Source organism: Salvelinus fontinalis, chromosome 18 (assembly GCF_029448725.1).
Source record: "Salvelinus fontinalis isolate EN_2023a chromosome 18, ASM2944872v1, whole genome shotgun sequence".
Classification (NCBI taxonomy): domain Eukaryota; kingdom Metazoa; phylum Chordata; class Actinopteri; order Salmoniformes; family Salmonidae; genus Salvelinus; species Salvelinus fontinalis.
This window is the reverse complement of record NC_074682.1, coordinates 8,481,447-8,492,748: the sequence shown is the minus strand read 5'-3', so window position 1 is coordinate 8,492,748 and position 11,302 is coordinate 8,481,447. Positions and strand designations below refer to the sequence as shown.

The 11,302-nt window shown below is 41.8% G+C and overlaps 1 protein-coding gene across 2 annotated transcripts; it reads left to right on the top strand.

Moving 5' to 3' along the window:
• Nucleotides 1-727: 727 nt before the first annotated feature.
• On the top strand, nucleotides 728-10,171 carry LOC129814903 (potassium voltage-gated channel subfamily A member 3-like). Of its 2 annotated transcripts, XM_055868052.1 has the most exons (3): nucleotides 728-3,530; nucleotides 9,452-9,537; nucleotides 9,720-10,171. In XM_055868052.1, the coding sequence occupies exon 1, from the start codon at nucleotides 965-967 to the stop codon at nucleotides 2,555-2,557; it is 1,593 nt and encodes a 530-aa protein (XP_055724027.1). In that variant the 5' UTR covers nucleotides 728-964; the 3' UTR covers nucleotides 2,558-3,530; nucleotides 9,452-9,537; nucleotides 9,720-10,171. The 2 variants fall into 2 exon arrangements, with proteins under 2 accessions (XP_055724027.1, XP_055724026.1); XM_055868051.1 differs by having other exon boundaries at nucleotides 9,452-10,171.
• Nucleotides 10,172-11,302: the final 1,131 nt, after the last annotated feature.

Here is an 11,302-nt window from a genome sequence, read left to right as displayed (position 1 = left end):
ATCAGGGAAGAAATTTGAAGAACTGACTTGTTGAAAAGGTGGTATCCTATGACAGTGCCACGTTATAAGTCACTGAGCTCTTCAGTAAGGCAATTCTACTGCCAATGTTTGTCTATGGAGATTGCATGGCGGTGTGCTCGATTTTATAGACCCGTCAGCAGCGGGTGTGGCTGAAATAGCCGAATCCACTTATATGAAGGGATGCAATATACTTTTGGATATATAGTGTATTACTGACGCATTATGTACATAAACAGCAAATAATGATTACTCATGATGAAATGTAGACATAAAATAGCAGCGATTGGGTTATAATTCCTATGTGGTATGAGTACGTCAACAAGTGCAAGAGATTGATATGATGATTAGTCATGAATCATTGAGCCATGTTTTGTGGCCATGCGTAACGTTAATAATAGCCTATTTGTATAGCCTACCGATCAGTCATAAGAATGGAGCGCTTTTTTCAGCACCATGGAGAGCTACGGTTGTTGGCGCTGAACAGTAAGCAATTCTAGAAAAACAAGTCAGTCTGACATAGAAATTACTTTTAACCCCTTGCGACAGACGGTGTTGTCATTTCATTGAAATTGTCATCATATTAGACAATAGAAATGTACATGTATGATAGGGAGATGATAGGGGTTTTGTGATAGTGAAGAATGTTCTCAATCAGGGAAAATATAAAATGAGGTAACCATAGGAACCCGATACATTTTGGGAACTTGCTGTTATCCCTTTCTGTCACAAGGTGTGGAAACAAAGTGAGATGGCGCGCGCCTGCTTGTCTATGATTATGTCAAGTTGGGTTCGGATTTGGTGAAAGGTGGAAGTGTGTCAGACATATGCGCGACATGGGCGGGAATAGACATGTGTTTATAAACCCCCAGTGTGTGTTTCGTGGGGCGGAAATACTTCACTGTGGCAACGAGCGGAGACGACGAGGAGAGGGGATGAGAGACGCATGAGCGTCGGCTCTGATTCTCCAAGGGTGTATGGGGGTTTGGCTAGAGGAGGCGCGTTGCAGTCTGACCCCTCCATACCACCTGTGTGGATGACCACTTCAACATCATCCGACAGCGTTGAGAACCACGGTTACTCAAAGACGGAGATGGGCGTCATTACAGTTGAGAACATGTTGGAGGAGTCAATGGCGCTTTCGAGACACCTGTCCGTGGATCGATATGAGCAAGAGCTCGGGTGCGAGAGGGTGGTTATCAACATTTCAGGCTTGCGATTCGAAACTCAACTAAAAACTTTCAATCAGTTTCCCAAAACGTTGCTCGGGGACCGGAGAAAGAGGATGCGTTACTTTGACCCACTGAGGAACGAGTATTTCTTCGACAGAAACCGACCCAGCTTTGATGCCATTCTCTATTATTACCAGTCGGGAGGGCGCATCAGGAGACCTGTTAACGTGCCCATTGACATCTTCTCTGAGGAGATCAATTTCTATCAACTCGGGGAAGAGGCTATGGAAAAATTCCGGGAGGATGAAGGATTCATAAAAGAAGAGGAACGTATTTTACCAGATAATGAATTCCAAAAGCAGGTTTGGCTTTTGTTTGAGTACCCTGAAAGCTCTGGGCCAGCTAGGGGAATAGCCATAGTCTCCGTGCTTGTCATTTTAATCTCAATTGTAATATTCTGTTTGGAGACCTTGCCTGAGTTTCGGGATGACAGAGATCCTGTCACTGTGGCACTTACAGTCAACGGGACGGCCTCCTACCATGTAAATCCATTCACCGACCCTTTCTTTGTGATAGAGACACTTTGCATAATATGGTTCTCTTTTGAGTTGCTGGTCAGGTTCTTCGCGTGCCCAAGCAAATCTACGTTCTCAAAAAACATAATGAACATCATCGACATTGTCGCCATATTTCCCTACTTTATCACTTTGGGGACAGAACTGGCTGAGAAGCAGGGTAATGGTCAGCAAGCCATGTCCCTGGCCATTCTCAGAGTGATAAGGCTCGTGAGAGTCTTTCGTATCTTCAAGCTCTCCAGGCACTCTAAGGGGCTACAGATTTTAGGGCAGACACTAAAGGCAAGCATGAGGGAACTTGGACTGTTGATATTTTTCCTTTTTATTGGAGTTATCCTTTTCTCAAGTGCTGTTTACTTTGCTGAGGCCGATGACCCGTCATCCAGTTTTACAAGCATCCCAGATGCGTTTTGGTGGGCTGTGGTCACCATGACTACTGTCGGATATGGAGACATGCACCCTGTGACCATTGGTGGCAAAATTGTTGGGTCATTGTGTGCTATTGCCGGAGTGTTAACTATTGCTCTCCCTGTGCCAGTTATTGTCTCCAACTTCAATTACTTTTACCATAGGGAGACTGATGGAGAAGAGCACGCACAGTACTTGCATGTCAGCAGCTGCGAGCACCTACCCTCAGCCACAGATGAGCTGAAAAGGACTCGCAGCACCTCATCTCTGAGCAAGTCGGAATATATAGAGGAGGGCATCAACAGTGGGTATAAACAGCCCAACTTCACCAATGAGAGTAACCAAAACTGCGTGAACATCCAAAAGATATTTACGGATGTGTAAACGCTTTCACTTTATATGGAGTATGATGATAGATAGAATACAGTTGCAACGACAATTGTTTTCTATGATGGCTAATCGTGACGTGTAGGGGCACACTGTATCTGTCAGGTGGAGTGTGCACCGCTATAGTGTACCACACAGGTTCGACCGCACTGTCATCTTTCGATTCGTCCTTGAGTCAAAAATACGTGTTGATGTTCGGTAGTTCGATAGGTTGTAGGCCTAAGTGTTGCATATTTACCCCCGAATCGAAGCAGAGTTGTCGTTGTGTTTTTTTGAGGGGGAAAGTTCAGTTATCAGTGTTCAGTGTTCTTGTCATGAATAGCAATATAATCTACAATGTCTATATGATGTCATTTTCATCGGATGTTAATAGGCTATGCCTCACTGAATGGGCAACCTATGCGTATTGGAAAAATCATGGACATGACATACTGTAGCCTGCACTATGAGAGCAGACTGAGTATTGTTTAGGTTTAGGCTCTTATTGTTCTGATCTGATACAAAGGGGAACTTAGGCTATGTATTTGTTTTATGTTTACAATGTTACTTTTAGCATTACAGCTTATAGCCTATACCAAAAAAAAAATGTTTAAGATATGGAAGGATCAAGACTTTGGAATGCCTTTGATAAAATACCTCCATAAAATCTAAATGTATCATTGCGCATAACATAGGTCAAAATATGTTGCATAGCCTACAATTGATGGTGGTACTAATCCTTGGTAATCGATGTATCTTATTAAAATTCGATCCAAAGACTGTCATCAGGACTATTTGGAATTTATTTTCCTACAAAACATGACTTCAAGACTGTTTCCATCATGGAGGATAGTGTGAGCACATTGCTGAAGACATGGACACAATGCATAGTGCGAGTGGATAGAAGAATGAAGAACAGCAAAGTCACGCCCCCTGGATGCGACTGTGCGCGCGTTGTGATGCAGTCGCCATGACGACTACAGATTCCTGGGTAAGAGCGACTGCCTCTAAATTGATACCGGCCTATGTGCCAGCTATATGAGTCAGAAACATGTATTCTCTTTTCAAAATTGACTACAAAGTGTAAATCGGATGATTTTGGTCATGAAGTCAGTCTCATCCAAAATTGAGTTTTTTTAATTATAGGGAAAAATGGTAGGCCTAGGTCACAGAATGAAGGGTACCCTAACAGCTTTCCGTGGGCTAGGTTCATTTTAATCCTGCCCACAACTCGCAGCACGCTAGTAATCATCAATCATCAATTCGGAGTGCACATAATCATAATGCCCATGGTCAATTTGGTTTGACATTTGATATCCCTATGGGGGTAGTTAGGCACAATTGGTAAATTACACAATGTACATGGGACAATAGTTTTAAATGTCAATAGCTCCAAATTTCAATTACTTAAACACCTCAAACCATTGAAATTGTATAAATTGATATACAAATATTGAACTCATTGAATAAGACAACTAAAATATGGGCAACATGAAAATATTGGCCCATTTACGTTGTGTTATATATTGACGTCCCTAACTATCCCCAGAGATAGGCTATCCAAAGTCAAACCAATTTTGCCACAGTTGCACGCCAGCCTGCTGAAGCTAATTGACTAGATAATTTGGTTAACTCTTCCCACCTGCGAACACATACAAGAGACACTCACATCAAACCACACCCCGAACCTGTTTCAATTCAGTCACGGTCGCTAGCGTTTGTAAATGAACCAAATCTAAAATGAAGCCAAATCAGGAAGTGCAGTCACCCTTTAATGTTATCACTTTGCGACATGACCGTCGGGAAACGTGTGGCGAGGTGACTTGCGCCACTTTCTTTTGATTTAGTTTGATAAGATATATCGGTCGAAAAGTGTTAAAGGGTCCAAGTGTTGTTTTTTTTAAAACTGATTTGCCTCATGATTTGTCAACTCGTGTACATTTTCTCTGTCCTTCACATCGGAGTGATGCTGCAGTTCTGCATGGAAACAATACTATTTTTGAGTCTGATCAACTGTAGGCTACTAACAACAGCCGATGCATAATTTAGCCTACTATGGGGAGTTTTTCCTAGCCACCGTGCCTCTATATCCGCATTGTTTGGGGTTTTAGGCTGGGCTTCTGAATAAACACTTTGTCACATCTGCTGATGTACAAAGAGCTTTATAAATACATTTTATTTTAGTTTATTTGGCCAATCCTCAAAAAGGGCTTTAGTTTTTGAGATACCTCTACCTACCCAAGGTAGAACAAAACACAACCACATTTTTTCACATACCTTAGCCATTTATGAAATGGATGGTTGTGTAAAAATATTTTACTGCAAAAGGGGTTAAAAACATAACATTTATTTTTGTCAGGCAGGACCATACAGAACTGAATGAGTGCAAATTCAACTTAGAAAGTTGTTTATTATTCAGCTACCAAGAGTTAATGCTTAGATTCATCAGAAATACATCTATGGTTGCTAGCCAAGCCGCCTGGCCGTTCATTCTATCGGTTAGGTTGCCAGAGACGTGACCCAGTCTTTTTTTTTCTATAGCTATGGGCGCGGCCCAGTCATTCTAAATGTTCCGTGTGTAACAGTATAACTTTAGTACGCCCCCTCGCCCCGACCTCGGGCGCGAACCAGGGACCCTCTGCACACATCAACAACAGTCACCCACGAAGCATCGTTACCCATCGCTCCACAAAAGCCGCGGCCCTTGCAGAGCAAGGGGAACCACTACTTCTAGGTTTCAGAGCAAGTGACGTAACCGACTGAAAGGCTGCTGGCGCGCACCACCGCTAACTAGCTAGCCATTTCACATGCAAGACTATTATCATTTAGATTTGAGTCATTTAGCAGACATTCTTATCCAGAGCGACTTAAAGTAGTGAGCGCAGACATTTTTATACTTCTCTGTGGGAATCAAACCCACAACCCTGGTGTTGCAAGCACCATGCTCTACCATCTGAGCCACACAGCCAAACAAGGGACATACTTACTTGCTAGCTAGCCAAGCTAGAATAGCTGCATTTTATTTAGTTTGACCTGTTTTTCTATGAAAAAAAATGTGTATACATTGACATAACAATTATGCTGATTCATGATTTCAACTGGTTGAGAAAAGATGTCTTGTCCTGAAACATTAATTCTCTATAGGACAGTGGAGATCGGATTTCAATATTGAAACAATGTTGCACGTTTCGAGAGACAGAGAGCAATGTTTGTATAAACCGCGGTTGTTGCAAACCGAGTGTTAGGCTAGAAGCAAGGTGAAATAATGTCTAGATGCTTTTTACAGTGGAGATCAAGTTAATTAACTGTCCGGGTGAGCTGATGGGACACTGGATGCGCAGGGATTAGTCTGATGGAACAGAAAACAACATTTTTGCATCATAGGCTTACCCGTGCTAAACAGATTTTTGTAGTATGGCTTAGTGGTACTAACAATGCTTGTTTTGATCAACCCGTCGTAGAAAACCTGCGCAAAGTAAGCGCGGCCCTGTGAGTTTTATTGTTCAATCATGTTGCTTTCTCTGTGTCTGAGTATAGGAAACCCCCCCTAGTCCGTCTTTAAAATATAATGAATATGAACAAGTGCAGGGTTTCTGTAGTTTGACAGAGTTTTCCCCCTCCCCAAGGCCAGGAGTATTTCCAGGAGTTTTTTGTGACCTGATTAGAAAAACTCTGGTCCCATCATAGCCTATATATAGCCTATATACGTCATACCATATAAGGTCCGGAGTTTTACCTTGTTAAGTTACCAGATCAGGAAAAACTATGGCCCCCAGAAACGTTTTCTTTTCACCACACCACTCTGCGACCTCTGGTGCCACCTCTGCGTTGCGATTCCACAGATGGATTACCAGCCCGCCTTGAAGGAGAGAGCAAAGAGCCCTCCTTGAGCCTTAATGTGATAAATAGGTTGACCTATAGACTAATGAAACAAGCATTTACATAAAAATCTACTTTATAGAATGGTTTCATAGTTTTTGTGCAGCCTATATCCGAGACAACAAATTGATGAGACACAATCAATTATGCATTCAATTAATAAACGTGTTTTTGGTTGTGTTATTGCATGCACAAAGAGGATCAACTTAGACCTAACACCAAAGAGCAGCAATAATATCAATATAGGTCTACTTCAACTGCCCGTTCGAAATATTATAGCTATGTTATAGCCATATTTTATTATCTGAAATCTTGCAGTCCTGAGTCGTTCATTACCATTCCTTCTCATTACTAGTAGGCCATGGGCCAGAGAGACACATTTCATTTTTATTCCACTTAGGGGTGGCAAAGTCTAATGATGATTTTCGTTAAGGTCCATGTCTGTAGGTTATATTTTGATCTGATACCCAGGTATCGGAGGTAGCTAAATGTGGCTATCACTGCGTTATATGTTATGACCCCATGATTTTTCATGGCGATAACTGAATACATAATTGGTGTAATATGAACAATAATGGCTTCACATGTGTGTTACAATGAGGACAAGACAACATGATGGGCCAAGTATGTCAGTTATATGTATTTAGCCAAATATGACCAGAATAGTGGTAGAAAAAATGCCAGAAATAGCTGTCTGAATTGTTGAGTTTTGTAGCCATTTCAAATGTATCACATTAAAACACTTAGAAAATGTTTTAGAGGCATTTACTGATGTCTATTGATGAAAATGATGTGCAATATGACTCTATAAATTGTGTTATCAAGAAATGTGATGTGAAACATGCCCCGTACATTTCACCCTATATGAAATCCCATAGGAATGCATTACGTCCAGTAAAGAGGTACCTGTACCCCAAAATGTCTTCATAACGAGCACACCAAACTTAACATAAAGCTAGGAAAAGTCTAAACAATGATGCCTAGCTATTGCTGATGTAACCACAGGGTACACATTTTCCAATATGGCCGCCAAACAGGCTCGATTGGATTTAATTGGATGGGCAGCACGTAGCCTAGCTGTTAAGAGCATTGGGCCAGTAACAGAAATGTCGCTGGTTCAAATTCCAGAGCCAACTGTAACGGCAGTCTAGCTCTTCCTCCTCCTCAGACGAGGAGAGGCGAGAAGGATCTGAGGACCAATGTGCAGCGTGGTAATTTTCCATGATGAATTTAATAGACAAGACGAACACTGACACGAAATACACTTGAATAGAATACAAAACAACAAAACGACGTAGACAGACCTGAACTAGAGAACTTACATATAGACACGAAGAACGCACGAACAGGAAAGACTAGCCAAACGAACGAACAAACGAAACAGTCCCGTGTGGTGCAACAGACACAGACACAGGAACAATCACCCACAAACAAACAGTGAGAACAGCCTACCTTAATATGGTTCTCAATCAGAGGAAACGTCAAACACCTGCCTCTAATTGAGAACCATATCAGGCAACACATTTAACCCAACATAGAAACACATAACATAGAATGCCCACCCCAACTCACGCCCTGACCAACTAAACACATACAAAAACAACAGAAAACAGGTCAGGAACGTGACACCAACTAGGGGGAAAATCTACCATTGTGCCTTTGAGCAAGTCGCCCTGGATAAGAGCTTCTGATAAATGACTAAAATGTAAATGTCTGACATTGCCACAACTCTTTCAATAATGATAATTCCAAAATGATTGTGATTATACAGATTACACATCCAATTTAGCCAGGTTTGCAAAATAGATCATCTTTGTAAAATATTAGCAGAAATATGCCAAAAAAGTATGTATAAAACACAATTCATACCTGGTTTTGGTCAGTATTTGCATCCCTCATTCTATATTTTATTTTCAAACAATTAAAAAGTATCTTTAATATTCCTAAAATGATATTTCACTGGTTTGTAGTGATTTTAATGATATACAATATTATGTCTTGAATCCACCGTTAACTGTTCCTCTCACAACAAACAGAAAGGCCATATAGGCCTAAAGGCCAAAAGAAAAGGAGACGGCAGTGGACATAGACAACCCATGCACATACACCAGCATACATAGAAACAAATGTGCCAAACGAATGTAATAACACATGAACAAATAAAAAAAATACATGAATTATTTTTATTGTCAATCTCTGATAACTAATCACTTATAACAACAATGAAGATGAGTAGGCTAATTATACTGATTCATAATGAATCATGATAATTAGGTCACGTCTTTTGAAAGTAAAAATGTGAGAAGGACAGTACATGCACAATGTAATGTCAACAAAATAACGTAAACAACATATTGATTTGTTTTTTTCACTCTCACCGTCTGGGGGCTGTAGGGCTGGTCATTTGCACCGTACTCCCGCGGGGTATTGTCCCTGTTCTGCTCTACAGTCTCCCTCTCCATCCCGCAGTAAGAGCAGCTGTTACGATGAATCATAGCCATCACCAGCCATGGTGCACCGTGCCCTTCCACCAAGGCTGATCAGACCCAATTCACCTAGATTGAATCAGTTACGCACAATTTAGATTTAGTTGAAATCTAAATGGACATACTAGGGCCTGACTATCTCTGTAAAAAAGACATCATCCTAGTTGAGAAACCATTTGACATTTGAAAGTGATAGTGCTGAATGCAGGAGAAAATTGTAGTAGCCTAATTAATTGGTTGTTAAAATGGGCTAGAGCAGAATTAGCTTCACAGATCTCTTGTTATGTCCTTATAAATTTACCCATCACTACTTGAAAGGGCCATTAACAAAACAACGCTCAGCACTGCCCTCAAGTGAGATAACTTATGTAGGACAGAGAGGATAGTTCATTGTTACATTCCACATTATGATAGTCTAGACTCTTTTATTTCCATATCGAACATGCATAATTCAATCAAAGATGAATGAGCTGATAATGGCAGTATATGTAAGGATGGATGACTTGACCGAATCCTAAATCACATGTAATTTCCCCCTTTTTCACAGGATGGACATTTTCATCACCCCATCTCAACTTTCCAATAACCATCACCCAACAGACAATGCAGCAGCAAAACACCTACACTCTGGAGGTCATTTATCACTATATTTTTCTTCCTTATGTAATGTGGTGGATTATGATGTAAACGAATGAGAGAACTTATCGTCTTGGACATACTGTACAGTCATAAAAACTGCCTGAGTTTCAACCAAAGTATTTTGACTGACCCATAATAGACTTTAACGTCAGTGTCTCAAACTCTTACCTCCAAAGGCCTTACAGGAGGATTACCCTGACACATCACTATGGGATTCAAGCTCCACCAGCACAACCCTCCACCAGCACAAATCTTCCGCACATACACACTGCACTGTACTGGCCCGGGGAGAGACGCCAGAGGCAAGGTGCCACGGACACAGTGTCTTCAGCTGAGACCTCCCCTCCCCTCCAATGGACTGCCTGGGGGAAAGGAGTGTGTGCTGCACTCTGTCTCTTCCCTAGTGTCTTAGTTCTGGAATAAGATCCCAGAGAGACCAGCACAAGAGGACACACTGTGTATGTTGCCGTTATGTGTCTCCCTAGTCTTCAGCAGGCCTGTGTTTGGTCTATAGCTACCCCCAGTGGAGTAGAGGACTGAGGTCATGTTTTGTAGCATCACAATGTATTCATGGTGTGTTGCCGTTGTCCCAGGACAAATGTAAGCACATAAATGTGTCTGCAAATCAGACAGCGTTTGCATGTTGTTACTTAAGTGAGAATAATTTCCGGGTCACAAATTGGGATTGTTCATCTCAAGAGGTGAATGTCTTTGAGAAAATGTATTTAACACACTCACACACGCGCAAGCACACACACACGTATGATTGCATTCCTCCACAGGAGGTTGGTGGCACCTTAGTTGGGGAGGACGGCCTTGTGATAATGGCTGGAGCGGAATTTGTGGAATGGTATCAAATACATCAAACACATGGTTTCCATGTTTTTGATGCCATTCCATTCGCTCTGTACCAGCCATTATTGTGAGCCGTCCTCCCCTCAGCAGCCTCCACTGCATTCTTCCTCTTTTTTCCTTCCTCCTCCTCTCTCTTCCCATTCTACACTCTCATCTCCTCTTTCCAACATTTTATCTTCTTCACCAACAGCGATAATAAATGCATGGGGAAAGTCATCAGATGATCTACTCTTCAGAAGCAGTGGCCAAATGACGTCACAGCTGCAGGTTGTTCCAGGTGGCTTATCAGAAGTGCTGAGTGACTTTGTTCTCTCTGACTTCTTTCTCGAAACATGGTCCACTCTTCGCTTCTCCCCACTTCTTTTTTGTATCATTGGGGAAATTAAAACTTGTCTGTGAGTTATCCTAGCAATAGATCACTTGTCAGTAAAACTCACCATTACTGCTAATGTGGAAAACCTCAAGCTGCAGTTCAGTGCATCTCCCAAGATTCCTAAATGAGTCATGTGATTCCATTTCTATTTAGTCAACCCTGCACATACATTACATACATTACATAAATTATATCTATGTAATGTAACATGTTTGTGAGTTTGAGTCTGTGTGTGTGTGTGACTGTGAAAGTGTGGGACAGTGTGTGTGTGTCGGTGGGAATGTGTGCAGCATGTACAGTACTGAATACATGTACGCTTGAGCCGATACCCAGCTGCAAAATGTAGATAGTCTCAGCTGGTACTGTACGCCTGGCTGACTGCACTCTAGAACCCTTGGCATCGGAGTGCTGAGAGACACTTCTCAGGAAAGGCACTCTCTCTATTGCCAGGAATGAGGAACAACCCCCTTCATACATCCACCCACACACAAACCACACACACACACACACGTCATCCATATCAGAGACTAG

Excerpts from the sequence above, each read along its gene's own strand:
- LOC129814903 (XM_055868052.1), top strand. The coding sequence starts at position 965 with ATGAGCGTCGGCTCTGATTCTCCAAGGGTGTATGGGGGTTTGGCTAGA.